Below are 16162 nucleotides of genomic sequence, written 5' to 3'. Positions count from 1 at the left end.
CTTAAATTTACAGCTGAAAATGTGCTGGCTTAGTTAAATAAGAAAAAATGGAAAAGTCGAAAAGGCACAGCCTCCCTGTTTGAAGTACACAAATTAAACTTTGTGTTATCCAAGTTTTTACACTGGATGAGGAATGTCTGCCTACGAGTTATGAGTTTAGTAATAATTTACAATATTCGTATTTCCAAAGGCTACCAGAGTAGCAGAATACTCCAAGACATAAGATCACCTTACACAGAGATTACCAGACCGCAAGATAAACATTTGATCAAAATAATGCCGCATTCAGGATTTACCTTTGGTGGCTTAAAAGGATAATCAGAAGAAAACGTGATATCCAAAAAAAATACTCCTCCCTCATATACAGATCCTGGGGGTCCCAGAATCGTTGACCTCCATTCATATATGTTGTCTCCCTTAGGACCGGCACTGTAAAAAGGAGAAAAAAAATTAAGCAAAACATTATAACGTTTTCCATATTTATTAAAACACCCTAATACAGTCATCCAATATATAAGCATTTTGCAGAAAATTTTGATATTTAAAGTGGACCTGTACTCAACATCTCTCTGTTCCGTTCTGTGCCAAAAAAAAGGATTAGTGTTCAAACAGACATTGATCAGCTATCGCTGCCTGAAGGTCTATCCAACCAGCTCAGTAATAATCCGGTGTCATTACTTACATGAGCCCAATACAGCATTTTCTGCAGAAAAAGTATTACACAGCCTCTTTTACCGTTTATGAATATAGTAGAGCTGGGCTGTCATGATATCTGGCTGACATTATTTGAGTAAAAGGTTTATCTTAAAAATACATTACACTTTATTCAGAAAGTGGAAAACTAAAGCTGATAGTATAAATACTAATGGCCACATAAGGTGCAAAATGTATTTCTTGTGAACCATTTTCATATGAACATTTGCCAGTTCTAAGCTACTGACCTGTAAATGAGCAGTAGCCCTCAAGTCTCGTGCACACACCATTAGCTTTTTTTCTGTTCAACAGCTTGAGTCGGAGCCGATGTACCAACATCGGATTGTACCATTGGCTGAGAGAGCCGATAGGGAGCCTGTTGACAGACCTTTTTCGGTCATGAGCCGCATGTCAAAACGGCTGCCATACACATGGGCCTTTCCCCCTCCCATCTTCAGCCCTGGTTTCTATTGAACCGGCCAACATTTCGCCCGTGTATACTATGCTTTAGTAATTAAACAATATAACAATGAGAGGCCAGGATAAGCTTATGAAATTTGGAACAATCAAAAACTATCTATGAACTAAAAGGTTCTTTTTCCAGGGCCAGGAAACATTTGCCCCATCACCAATAGCTGAAGACACACTCATGAAGTTGAGAAGTTTTTGTTTTTTTGGTCACAATGCTCGGTCTTCTTAGGTTTGTTATATCTGTAACTCTGCGCAGAATACCAGAAGGTCAAGGCTCCAGCCTTACAGCTAAAAACATGGGTTTTAGTTTACTTGCCGAAGATTTGTATACCAACAGACCGACATGTTTTACAATTCTTTAGGGATTTTCAGCATACATCAAAAAAAAAAAAAAAAAGAAGATCACATGCGCATAAACATGTGGTGCAAAGGCCTAGAGGGCGATAACATGTCAAAACCCAAAATAAGCTTACCAATAACATACAAAAAATTAAGAAATGGCAATATAAAACAGGGACAAATAAAGCTAATATGGTATCCTCAAGACACATGAAGGAGATAAACCTCAGCATTTGAAATACTACCTGATGGGTGTCTAGGAACATTACACCCGGAAACTCATGTGGTGCTCCGCCTGCATGGGGCGATTGTCGTCCTCCAAAACTTCTGGTCCAGAACGCCCCCTAGTCTTTTTAGGGCCTGCAGTTCTACAAAATCCATGCTACTTTTCCCACCTCCAATCTGATTAATACTATTTTCAACATAGTGCACCAAGTAATGGACATCTCTTCCTATACTGAATCATCTGTATCTCAGCTTTCCTTAAAGACCAACTCCAGGAAAATAAAAATCCACCTTTGCAGTGGGCCCTGCTGTACTGCAATAGTTAATTGCTTGCAATTGGTTGGTTGCATCTCTGGAGGGAACCTACTGGAGCAAGGAGTAAGGCAAGTATTTACTTCCTAATCCTCTGCTCCTAAACTAAATGAGCAATAAACCCTTTCAGTACAGGGGGTCCCACTACAAGATTGAATTTGTTTTATTTTTCTGGATTTGTGCTTTAAACAAGTCTTAATACATACTCTATTTGAGGGGAATTTGCCAAGATGACATATACGGAAACTGACAGAGCTTATTCGTTTTAAAAAGGTAAATCCTCGTCTTTTCTTCGCTACATAAAAAGCAACTGGTCTGAACAAGCACTCAGCCTGGAAGTATTACGATGCCTGAACTTCATATTTGTTTTAGTGTCCCGTCAAACTTGTTCTGGGTCAGAGATGCAACTAAACAGTGAAGGCGTGATCAAAAACATGACTTCAAGTGTTAGTAACCAGTTGAGACATCACGGTTTACAGTGTGCCGTTTGTCTTTTTTAGGCTCGTCACTCCCTTGTATTCAGTCTTAGAATATGGAAACACAGGATGGTCCTTTTTCAGTGTGGCTACACTGCCTTTTCTAGCTCCATACACCGAAACACATTGACAGTTCTTCAACCCAGGAAGTTAAGTCACTCCCCCTTAATTCTATTGCCAGAATTGTAGCCCGGGCATTGAATATCATGTGACAGGGCAGTGATGCGCCAAGGCATGTGCTGCCCAACTGTAAGTTCTGGGATGCTGCACCGAGATACAGAGCAAGCAACTTTTACAGCCTCCAAAATGTAAGCGACTGCAAATATTGTTTGAACAAGCCAATATGGTATAAGTCTCCTTAATGGTCTCAAGGAGATTCCTGTAAAATAAAGATGATGGTTTCTAATTTACTTTTCTACAGTTCTACTTTTAGTGGACAACCTCTATGTTAGCACAATGGTCAGTGCAGCAGGCTGCATGAGAGCCATTAACTTTTCCTTTGCAGGGAATTCTTGCTTTAAGACAATAGCAATAAAAACAGGCAAGACCCAGGATTGGAACCTCCATTAAAAATGTGTCATTGCTCTCTGGTGCCTACATGGGAAATTTCTCCTTCCTGCCACAGTGACAAAGCTGTCACCAGTACAGGTGGTAAGGGAATATCTCCACAAGTCAAATACATCTTTAATAATAATATACTCAAATTAGTTAGGATATTGAGAATAGTCACATTAACCCCTCATTTCTGTATGGTACCATTTACTTCACATTTTCTGAAATTTAAACCAGCTTCTATTTTTGACATGCACACTTTTTAAAGGTTAAAAGGAAAAAAATTTAAATAATAAATTCAAAAAATGCAACTTGTCAAACGCAATGAAAGACGGTTGTATTGACAGACTGCAAAATCCTTCTACACTCTTGTAAGGCCATAATCACAACTCTTCAACACCAACAACCTTCAAATGATGCCATCTAAAGCTTTATTTAACCAGTTGCCGACCGCCGCACGCCGATGTACGTCGGTACAATGGCACGGGCAGGCATAAGGACATACATGTACGTCCCTTGCCTCCCGCGGGTCGGGGGCCCGATCGGGCCCCCGCCCGGTGCCTGCGGCGGTCGGAATTCGTACGGGAGCGATCCCGGACGAGGGGACGGCCATTCATTCATGGCCACCCCCTCGCGATCGCTCCCGACGAATAGAAATCCCCGGTGACATCACTTCCTCTCCTGTAATGTAAACACAGGAGAGGAAGTGATGTATTCTCTCCTCCGTGTCGGTATTTTTCGTTCCGACACGGAGGAGAACGGATCAGTAAGTTGCACCAACACTCACACACACAGTAGAACATGCCAGGCACACTCACACCCCCCCTTTACCCCCCGATCACCCCCCCAATTACCCCTGCCCCCCAGTCACAGTGACACCAATGTCATTTTTTTTTTTTTTTTTTTGCATTGGTGTCATTTGTGACTGTAATAACTGTTAGGGCAGTTAGAGTTAGCCCCCTTTAGTTCTAATGTACCCCCCTAACCCCCCCAATAAAGGTTTAACCCCGTGATCACCCCCCGTCGCCAGTGTCACTAAGGCTGGGTTCACATTGCAGCGGTTTATGAGAACGAATGTGATTCGCACCGCACTGCAGTGCAAATCACATCCGATCTCTGTGCGATTCGAGTTCAGCCATTCGCCGCACCCGCCGCACCCGCCACACCCGCCGCACCCGCCGCAAATTCGCACGGGACCCTTTTTTTGGCCCGCAGCAGAATCGGATCGCATGGGTGTTCACACCATGCGATCCGAGTTTGCAGATCGCACTGCGATATGCGAACTGATCTGGGGGTGTCAGTAACATTTCACTGACACTCCCAGCAGTTCGCATAGGGCAGTGTGAACTGCCGCCGGGAGGCATGCGATGCGGGAACCCGCCGCGGATTCGCGGCGTTTCCGCATCGCTCCAGTGTGAACCCAGCCTAATAAGCGATCATTTTTCTGATCGCCGTATTAGTGTCACAGGTGACGCTAGTTAGGCAGGTAGGTATTTAGGTTCGCCGCAGCTTTTTATAGCGCCAGGGACCCCCATATACTACCGCATAAAGCCCCCTGATTGCCCCCTAGTTAACCCTTTCACCAGTGATCACCATATAACTGTTACAGGTGACGCTGGTTGGTTAGTTATTTTTTTATAGTTTCAGGGCACCCGCCATTTATTACCTAATAAAGGTTTAACCCCCTGATCACCCGGCGGGTGTCATTTGTGACTAATAACTGTTAGGGCAGTTAGGGTTAGCCCCCTTTAGTTCTAAGGTACCCCCCTAACCCCCCCAATAAAGGTTTAACCCCGTGATCACCCCCCGTCGCCAGTGTCACTAAGGCTGGGTTCACATTGCAGCGGTTTATGAGAACGGATGTGATTCGCACCGCACTGCAGTGCAAATCACATCCGATCTCTGTGCGATTCGAGTTCAGCCATTCGCCGCACCCGCCGCACCCGCCGCAAATTCGCACGGGACCCTTTTTTTGGCCCGCAGCAGAATCGGATCGCATGGGTGTTCACACCATGCGATCCGAGTTTGCAGATCGCACTGCGATATGCGAACTGATCTGGGGGTGTCAGTAACATTTCACTGACACTCCCAGCAGTTCGCATAGGGCAGTGTGAACTGCCGCCGGGAGGCATGCGATGCGGGAACCCGCCGCGCATTCGTGGCGTTCCCGCATCGCTCCAGTGTGAACCCAGCCTAATAAGCGATCGTTTTTCTGATCGCTGTATTAGTGTCACAGGTGACGCTAGTTAGGCAGGTAGGTATTTAGGTTCGCTGCAGCTTTTTATAGCGCCAGGGACCCCCATATACTACCGCATAAAGCCCCCTGATTGCCCCCTAGTTAACCCTTTCACCAGTGATCACCATATAACTGTTACAGGTGACGCTGGTTGGTTAGATATTTTTTTATAGTTTCAGGGCACCCGCCATTTATTACCTAGTCTCACTAGTGTACCCCTAAATTTAGGGGTGTCTACTTTCCAAAATGGGGTCATTTGGGGGGGGTTTGTGCCATCTTGGCATTTTATGGCCTTCAAAACTGTAACGCCCTTAGAAAGCCTGAAGGCGGTGCTTGGTTTTCGGGGCCCCGTACGCGGCTAGGCTCCCAAAAAGTCCCACATATGTGGTATCCCCATACTCAGGAGAAGCAGCAGAATTTATTTTGGGGTGTCATTTCACATATGCCCATGGCATGCGTGAGCAATATATCATTTAGTGACAACTTTGTGAAAAAAAAAAAAAAAAAAAAAAGTTTGTAATTTTCCCGCAACTTGTGGCAAAATATAAAATATTCCATGGACTCAACATGCCTCTCAGCAAATAGCTTGGGGTGTCTACTTTCTAAAATGGGGTCATTTGTGGGGGTTTTGTGCCATCTTGGCATTTTATGGCCTTCAAAACTGTAATAGGTAGTGAGGAGTGAAATCAAAAAATTACGCCCTTAGAAAGCCTGAAGGCGGTGCTTGGTTTTCGGGGCCCCGTACGCGGCTAGGCTCCCAAAAAGTCCCACATATGTGGTATCCCCATACTCAGGAGAAGCAGCAGAATTTATTTTGGGGTGTCATTTCACATATGCCCATGGCATGCATGAGCAATATATCATTTAGTGACAACTTTGTTAAAAAAAAAAAAAAAAAAAAAAAGTTTGTAATTTTCCCGCAACTTGTGGCAAAATATAAAATATTCCATGAACTCAACATGCCTCTCAGCAAATAGCTTGGGGTGTCTACTTTCTAAAATGGGGTCATTTGTGGGGGTTTTGTGCCATCTTGGCATTTTATGGCCTTCAAAACTGTAATAGGTAGTGAGAAGTGAACTCAAAAATTTACGCCCTTAGAAAGCCTGAAGGCGGTGCTTGGTTTTCGGGGCCCCGTACGCGGCTAGGCTCCCAAAAAGTCCCACATATGTGGTATCCCCATACTCAGGAGAAGCAGCAGAATTTATTTTGGGGTGTCATTTCACATACGCCCATAGCATGTGTGAGCAATATATCATTTAGTGACAACTTTGTGTAAAAAAAAAAAAAAATTTTTTTTTTTGTCATTATTCAATCGCTTGAGGCAAAAAAATAAAATATTCAATGGGCTCAACATGCCTCTTATCAATTTCCTTAGGGGGTCTACTTTCCAAAATGGGGTCATTTGGGGGGGTTTTGTACTGCCCTGCCATTTTAGCACCTCAAGAAATGAGATAGGCAGTCGTAAACTAAAAGCTGCGTAAATTCCAGAAAACGTACCTTAGTTTGTAGATGTGACAACTTTTGCGCAAACCAATAAATATACAATTATTGACTTTTTTTTTACCAAAGACATGTGGCTGAATACATTTTGGCCTAAATCTATGACTAAAATTGAGTTTATTGGATTTTTCTAATAACAAAAAGTAGAAAATATCATTTTTTTTCAAAATTTGCGGTCTTTTTACGTTTATATCGCAAAAAATAAAAATCGCAGAGGCAATCAAATACCATCAAAAGAAAGCTCTATTTGTGGGAAGAAAAGGACGCAAATTTTGTTTGGGTACAACATTGCATGACCGCGCAATTACCAGTTAAAGCAGCGCAGTGCCAAAGTGTAAAAAGACCTCTGGTCATTTACCAGCAAAATGGTCCGGTCTGAAAGTGGTTAATAAAGTGCTTGAAAACTGCAACAACAGAATCATTTTCTTCAATTATTCTAAAATAGCAGCAATGTCTTAGACTTTTGATTTCCATTAAATCAAAGCATATCCTGCCATTTCATCTAGTTCTTATTTGGCAGTTTAATGCATGCCCAGCTTTACCTGAAAGTCAGCCTTTGAAGGTGGCATCTATACGCTCACTAGAGATGAAGATATGCAGCCTATTTAAACTCATTTGATTATCTGAGCAGTTTCAGATTAATATTGCAAACCGTATCCGATTTTGAATTTAACAGCTACAAAAAAAAATCTCCAAATGTAAATAACCTTCATTTAGTGAACATATATTCAATGAAAAATTGTAAACCTATATTAAAAAGGAAACAAGTGAGAACAGAACTATAGGAGGTACCACTGCTGACTTGAGATTTACCCCTTTCACACTGGGGTGTTTTTCAGGCGCTTTAGCGTTTAAAAAAAAAAAAAAAAAAAAACAACACCATCCGTAAAGCGCCCTGCCAGGGCAGTGCCTCGGTGTGAAAACATTCAGGCTTTCACATTGGGATTGCAGCCAAGGCTTCTTTCATGCTCTTTTTTAACGCTAAAGCACCTGAAAAACGCCCCAGTGTGAAAGGAGTCTTAGAATAAGGTTTCAAGGCTGGACTGGTTGAGGTTTCTTTATCTACTGAGACACTGACCTGGCACAATCATGCTGCCATTAAAATTTAAAAAGTCTAAACTCCTGAACTTCCTACTTGCTTCTGGTCAGAGACCACTTAAAATCCAGGATCATGACGACAGTACTGGACCATGCACCTTTTGCAAACGTAAAATGCACCCAAATGGACAAAAAAAATATTTCATTATATTTTTGCATTGGAGCCAGCAAAGCAACTGTGATGAGCAGATAATAGATGCAATACTCTGGTTCTTTTAGACTTTTCCCTCGTTGCTCGGTACAGATCTTCAGTTACAGAGCTGGAGGAATGATCAATGAACGACAACATGCAGTGACATCTCTGGTGGCCCGCAATCCCCACCTTTTCTTCGCTCTATTGCTGCAGCCTCAGTGACTTTAGCATTTGACACCATGAAGGGTCTCAGATGTGTATTCACCAACATGCACAGCGATTTCATCCTCCACTACTCGTGTCACTGCATAGCAAGGTAAACAGGGATGCGACTGTCAGGAGCGTGCAAGCGCTCCTGCTCCTTGATAGCTGCTGGTCTCATTCCAGCATCCTGATTTTGGCTGTGATGTAATCTCCCTCGCTGTCCACCTGGAAGGTGATTGATATAGCCAGTCTCTGAGTGGAGACCTGATTTAAGGCAGCCAAGCCTGCAGCCTCATGCTTGTAATAGTGCAACACGTGCTTCAAGCTCCCCGTTTGTCTGCCCTGTTCCTGTGCGTGCTAGTTTAGATTTCTTTGTTGACAACCTCAGATCAGATATGGACTATGCTCAGAACTCAGCCTGCCCTGATCCAGGACTCCTACTCACCACTCTGCTTGTCTGCCAACTGCAAGTACCTGTTCACTGTGCTCAGCTCAAGTACCAGTTTGCTGTGCTCATTTTGCACATGCCCTGGCATAGTAGCCAGGCACTATAGCATTGTGTATAAGACTTGGGGGCAATCGAGTTCTGGTAGGCCTGCTTGCCTTATAGGAAAGGGGGCTGCTCTAGGTGAGGAGCACAGAGGCCAGCTATAGTGCCTGACCACCTGCATTGGGGGTACACGTGACAATGGCATTCCCAGAAGTGTTGATTGCTAAAGAGACTTACAGAGGCTGCAGCAAAGCAATGGAGGGAAGGTAAGAGATATGGACCAGCAGGGAGGTTATACGTCTACCTATTCTATTCATGCTTTTCTGCAGCATCTCTATTGAAGTATATTGAACCAAAAAAAGCACTGTTTTGCATTAAAAAAAAAAAGTCCCTGGCCCTTTCCAAATAGGCAGCGGCTGAAAAAGCGCAGATGTGAACGTGTCCCATAGGAAACCATGTAAATGAACTGTAGTGCGTTTCTGCAAAAAGCACCAAAAACACATAGATGTGAACCAGGTCTAAGACGTTTAGTAACATAATGGGGTTAAAAAAAAAAAAAAAAAAAAAGAGAATTAGCCTTTTATTAGTACAAAAAAGCAGATAATCACTACTGTAAGGGGTTCATTTTTTTACTGTAGGACTGTGAAAGTAATATTTACAGTAGCATTTGCTATTTTTGTACTATAAAAGGGCTCATGTTAATTTTTTTTAACCCCATTATGTTACTGGCTGATTAATCGATTACTATTTTCATAATCGATTAGTTGTTTCAGCCCTATATGATTGCTTTATTTTTTGTTACAAAAATAAATTTTTTCCCTCACTTTGTTTAGGTCTTCCCTTCCTGTGCTAATCATATCCTGTAGAGTTTTCCTATTGGCTTCCTGTGGACATGGAGGCTCTCCAGCCCTGCCTGAACATCACAGCTTTACAGTGGTGACTATGGGGGTTATTTACAAAACGCAAATCCACTTTGAAGTGCAGTCACTCTAAATCTAAGGGGTAGATCTGAAATCAGTGGAAGCTCTGCTGATTTTATCATCCAATCATGTGCAAGCTAAAATGCTGTTTATTTTCCTTCCATGTCCCCCTCGGATCTATAGTGACTTTACTTCCAAGTGCCTTGTAGTGCAAAGTGGATTTAACTTTAGTAAATAACCCCCTATGTCAGAATCTTCCAGTGCGCTGTGCTCTCGCACAGCTGCTTGTAGCCCCTGCAAATGGAGTATTTGCAAATGGAAGACCTATTGCCTAATTATTATTCCAAAGTTTTCATATTTAAATACTAAATAATTTATTTGAAGTGCCAGGTATTATCTTGTACATTAATAACTTGATTCAAAATGAAGGTGTTTCATATAGATTTCCAGTTACCATACATACCCTTTAAGACTTCATGCGCACTAGCATTTTCATAAGCTCAAAAAAAGCTAGGAAAAAAAAAGCAGTCTGAAAATGCTGATAATAGCATTTTTGTGCCAGTTTCTATTAGCATCTTAGTTTTTTTTTTTTGTAGCAAAAGCTCAAAAAATGCCAATAGACTAAAGTAGTGTGCATGGACACATAGGGTAAGACTATTTAGCTTTAGTACTGCGAACTTCTCTGGTTCAGTCATACAGTATCATTTTAAAACTATATAATTTTAATACAGCTTTTTAAGTCACAGTATTTCTTTACATCTTACGGGATAAAGAGAAGTTAAACATAAAATGTATATCAAGAATGTGTTAAAGTAACTAAGTATAAAAGTTGTAAAAATGTAGGAGAAACAGGCTGGAAGAGGAGCTTCGGGGCTGCTCTGTGCAATACCATTGCACAGAGCAGGTGCATATAACAGGTTTGTAATTTTACAATAAAAAACGTTAAGCTTTACACCCGCTCTAAAGTGGATGTAAACCCTCGCATACCCTCTAATACCCAATGAAGTGAACAGCTTTAGAAGATACACAGATATGAAACAAATCTCCCCAAGTTTTACATGTATATCTGCTGTCTTCATCTGTATCTATCCTTTAGAAAGTGCTCTTCGTGTTAAAGTTTTTCTCTTCCTAGTTAGCACTGGGAGTAGATTATTGGCATACAGCCAAGACAGCCGATTGGTGGAAAGGCACACACTCCTCATAGGTAAAGGAAGAAAGGAATGTGCAGAGGTCTGCTAACTGACTGTTAATCTATATAGCAACCTCCCCCGACACACACTTCTATCTCCCGTCTCGGAGAACAAGTAAGACGTTATCAGGCTGATAACAGAGCTATGGAGCAAGAGAGACCGCTATGGGACATTTGGAGAGGGATAAGAAAACACTGCAGATGTATGTGCTCAGCTCAAATTTCATGAATCGGGTTTATATCCACTTTAACTTTGCAGCCGAAAATTAGGAATGTGCAACTGTGTATGGTCCAAGTTCTCAGACCCATTGTCAATCAGGAATACCAGTCAGTTACTGTCAAGTTAATCAATGTAGCTAAAGTTGGTTTGGGCGTTTAAGCTTTAAAAAAAAAAAAAAAAAAAAAAAAAAAAACACAACTCTGGTCATGAATAGTAAACCAATAATAAAGAAATTCGATGTGAAGAAAAAGGGTACAGATCATTGGGGCAAGCGAGCCATTTACAAATGAGTTTAAGAGATAAAGTAGAGGGGTGAAGTGAACACCTTTGATCTGTCAAGCTTTAGGAAGAGGACAACTTATTTAGGATCACCGAGGCACATGAAGCTTTGCCTCTAATAAAGCCACTATGTGGAGTGACCATCAGGTTTTCAATACCGAGGTCAGGAATGCAAAAGTGTTTTGCCATTGAAAGGTCCATCCTTCTGTTAATAGAAACAAGTTGAAACTGGAAAGATTTGTATTGCTTACCAATTTTGTACAAATTTACGTACAGTGTACAAATGTCTTGGCACGGTATGCCTCTTTTGAAAGCAATGTACTACATTTACTACAATGTACTTTCACTTTGTGATACTTATTTACTTCTGACTGTTCTTGATGTAATTCATTCCAAATGCTAATCCAACCATCTGAAATAAGAAATGTCCCATGGCTGCCAGTTAAATTACTTCTTTCATTTATCACTTGTCTATTTTCAGTAGAGCTGTATCTGACTGGTTTGTATTACAATACATAAATGATCCCTAAATCAGACAGACACTTTTAAAGCAACCCTCTCGATGACCTTAAAAATGAAACCAGATGTAATGTGTAGAAGGGACGCTTTTTATCCATCTCTTCAATGAAGATTTTTTTTTTTCCAGGGAGCAGGTGCCCATTTCTGAGAGGTACCTACTCCTACTTCCGCTCTGCTTGCCTAGGCAAGCCCAATGGAAGTTCCCCCTTCCGCCCACAATCTCCTAGGGACTGGTTCCAGATGACTGTGGGACCCCTTAGAAATCGGAGTACATCTTGAACATGCACAGAGGTGACATCACCGAGAACCCAAAGATAGGCAAATAAACTGGCGTGGGTGATAACAGCACTGGATTCCTGGGTTGGCAAGTGTCTTTTCCTCTTGAAGCAACAATACTAGGTCACCTCCATGCCCCCTGCCTGTAATTGGACAGTAAAGGAGTATAAAGAGACCAATGAGGTCTTCACTCTTACACCTGACAGCATATTCCTTGTCAGCGCATGTAAATACAATCCATTTGATTGGCTCCCAGTGCTTCTCCTCCTTTTACCAATATGAGACTTTTGTACAGGGAATTGCAAGAGTTTAAAGTCAACTAAAAATTCAGGTATTTATACTAATTGCATTTAAAAATTGTATATTAATTAAATGAATGTATTCATTTTTTTCAAAGTATAACTACATTTTTTTTATAGCTGCACTCCTTGGAGGTGGGCTCTAAAGTGTATTTCCGCTTTTGCGGCAAAATTGTGATAACACCCATTTTATAGATGTGTTGCAGGTTACTATTCACATAGGATAAAGGTGAAAAACTGCGCTAAGGTGAATAAACAATATGTGGCGAATTAATCCCAAAGGACTGAATTCAGCTGCGGCTTAGCTGTATCACATATTACAGAAAGACAATTTGGAAAAATATTAAGCTGCGCTAAGTGCACTATAACAAAATAAAGTTGTCAATGTAGATACAATACTATTCTGCCCCCGACCGATGGGGGAGCAAACAATATAAATATTATTCCCTGCCACACCCTTGAGTGGGCAGACCACAACTTGGTGTACAAAAAATATATATCAGGTGATCACATCTAAAAACACCCGTGAACTGAGAGTCTCTATACACGCACAAAATGATGAGAAAATAGATAAACGAAGAAAAAGTCCAGCTGGCATGGATTAGATACAAATAGATTCTTCCATAAACGAAAAGTGTTTAATCAACCACCAAATATCTGAAGTTACTTCTTACCGGAACTTCATGATCCCCCACTACAGAGGATCACGGTGAGCATGCAAATATAAAGTTGTCCCCCACTTCAAAGGAATCCTTCCTATTCGCCTTACACCACCCTTTCCATGTACGAATGGCTGGATGCGTTTTTCATGGGATACCTCTCACATATTTGGAAGGCTCAAAACGTGCACCATGGAAGAGAAAATAGGGCTCCAATAGTGTAAAAACCCTTTATTAAAAGAACTTAAGAATATAAAACATGGGGCACGTGCCCCTGGATGATGCAATTTTGTTGCGAAACGCGTAGAACTTAAGAATATAAAATAACACTTACAATGTAATTGAAGTTTCAAAGCCTTAAGTCCATCGCGCCGGCCGGACGCACACGGACAAACCCGTCCTGCCTGGACACTGAACACAAGGCGATGTTTAGCATGACACTAAGCCCTACGCGTTTCATTTATGGAAGATTCTATTTGTATCTAATCCATTGCAGCTGGACTTTTTCTTCGTTTATCTATTTGCTCATCATTTTGTGCGTGTATAGAGACTCTCAGTTCACGGGTGTTTTTAGATGTGATCACCTGATCTATATTTTTTGTACACTAAGTTGTGGTCTGCCCACTCAAGGGTGTGGCAGGGAATAATATTTTATATTGTTTGCTCCCCCACCGGTCGGGGGCATAATAGTATTGTATCTACATTGTTACTATTCACATAGCATATTTTAAAAAGTTAAGGAATTTTTGAATAGATATTTTTTAGTTGCATAAAAATCCCACTTAGTTTTCTTTTTCTATATAATGTCAGGGAGGAGCTGTGGAGTTCTATTTAGCATAATGAACTCCTTCTACACTGTGTTGGCAAATTCCATTGTTACTTGTAAAATAAACAGGCACATTGTCTGTCCTAACAAGATCTCAAGGCTTTAGTGGTACATTGTTAAAAAAAATAAAAACCCTTTCCCTCATTTACACATTACAAGATATTCTGAACAAAAGAAACTGCCTAGAGACCCATGTATAAACCTACTCCAGAGAAAAACTAGAAAGATAAAGCTACATTCACCCTGGCACACTGCTTTCATAAAGCGGAACTTTACCCATAACAACTAATGTTCTTTAGCATAGAACATACATTCCACATTAATATTTATGCTACCAAAATAATTGTGTGCTGTAAACTGCCTCCAGCATTGCTCCTGTTTAATCTTGGAGCCTTCCATTTTGCGGAAGCCCAGAGTCCCTGAACAGCAGTAAATCATAAAAGCGGAACTAAACCCATTGATTTAACCGATTCAGCCCCGGAAAATGTTACCCCCTTCCTGACCAGAGCATTTTTTACAATTTGGCACTGTGTCGCTTTAACTGACAATTGCAAGGTCGTTCCGACACTGTAACCGAACCAAATCTGCATCCTTTTTCCCTACAAATAGAGCTTACTTTTAGTGGTATTTGATTGGCTTTCCGTTTTTTTTTTTTTTTTTTTTTGCTATAAACAAAAAAAAAAAAAAAAAAAAAAGCGACAATCTTGAAAAAAAATGATACATTTTTTTTTTTTTACTTTTCCCTATAATAAATATCCCCAAAAGTATTTATTTTTAAAAAACAAAAATGTCTTCATCAGTTTAGGCCAATATATATTCTTCTACACTTTTTTTTCAACCAAAAAAAATAAAAATAATAATAAGTGAATACTGATTGGTTTGCACAAAAGTTATAGCGTCTGCAAACTATAGGAAAGATTTATGGCATCTTAATTATTATTTTTTTTTTTTTTTTACTAGTAATGGTGGTGATCTGAAATTTTTTTGCTGTACTGCGACGGACAGATAGACCACTGCCATTTATACTGCGATCAGTGCTATAATAAAGCACCGATTACTGTGTAAATGTCACTGGTAGTGAAGAGGTTAACACTAGGGGGCAATTAAGGGGTTAAATGTGTGTTCCCTCAGCATGTTCTAACTGTGTAGGGATGAGTGTGACTAGGAGAGGAGCCATATCGTTTCCCACTTAGTAGGAAGAAACAATATGGCTCCTCTCCTGACAGCACAGGGATTTGTGCACACACACACACACACACATACACACACACACACACACACACACCCCCTCTGGTGGCCAAAAACAGGTAGCATGTACCCGTATGGGATTTCGCCCAGGAGAGCCATTGTGCCACAGTATATCTGTGTGACACGGTCAGCAAGTGGTTAAACGCTGTCAGCAGATCGGCCTCTACAAACTTGGCATTGCCTAAAAATTGAAAGCAACTGAGCATGTGCAGAGCAGGGTGAGACAGTATTACTGGATATTTAAACAGTATAGACACTTATTTGTAATGTTTTACATAGCTATACCTGCAAAAGGGATCAGCCTGAAAGGATCTAGCAGGACTTCTGTTTGGACTAAAGTTCCACTTTAACGCAGGAGACGTTGTCTAGAAGTACGAATAAATTGCATGCCTACCAGATCACTTTTTCTGTGCTACAATGTTCCTGCCTTAAAGTGGGGCTAGCTGCGTTTAAAGAGATTCTAGGTAAATCCAGGATAGATAGAATTCTCTTTTCTCTAAATTCAGTTAAACTGACTGCAGTTAAAACATAAGTGAATGTTCAGTTTGAAAGATACCACTAAAAATGATATGCATTTAGAAATGTCCTTTAAACAGATAGAAAAAGATTGACAAGCCAGTGTGAATGACCTAAGGCCTAATAAATATATACACTTTTTTTGGTATACTGTGTGAACAGGAATACAAAACACATAGTGGAGATTTCTCAAATCTGACTGCAAAGTACACTTTAGGATTGTTGGGACAGCTGGAATGCTATTCTAAGTGTCATCCGAGGATTCTCAGTATATTCCTATGAAGATTCCACTAGAGGGCAGCTGGCACGACATTGGTGCTCTGTATCCTGCACTGTAGTAATCTATGAAAGCATTTAATCACAAGACGACCTGAAAGCTAGGTTGGTTCTAAACTACGAGGACCCCCCAGAGGGGGATCAAACCCAGCACCACTCCATCCAAAATGGAAAATCTGTTTACGGTAGAATTATCAGGAGAAGCA

At 41.0% G+C, this 16162-nt stretch overlaps 1 protein-coding gene across 2 annotated transcripts in view; it reads right to left on the bottom strand.

Annotated features, from left to right (window-relative positions):
* The window catches only part of UBE2E3 (ubiquitin conjugating enzyme E2 E3), a 96624-nt gene that overhangs the window by 12691 nt on the left and 67771 nt on the right, over positions 1-16162 (bottom strand). For both annotated transcript variants that reach the window (XM_077448118.1, XM_077448117.1), the window contains exon 4: positions 297-429. In XM_077448118.1, the coding sequence (XP_077304244.1) occupies positions 297-429 (133 nt within the window). The remainder of the gene's footprint in view (positions 1-296; positions 430-16162) is intronic.

The sequence above is a fragment of the Lithobates pipiens genome, unplaced genomic scaffold (genome assembly GCF_037356315.1).
Source record: "Lithobates pipiens isolate NorthernLeopardFrog02 unplaced genomic scaffold, aLitPip1_a1.2 Scaffold_22, whole genome shotgun sequence".
Classification (NCBI taxonomy): domain Eukaryota; kingdom Metazoa; phylum Chordata; class Amphibia; order Anura; family Ranidae; genus Lithobates; species Lithobates pipiens.
This window is presented reverse-complemented; position numbering and strand designations above follow the sequence as displayed.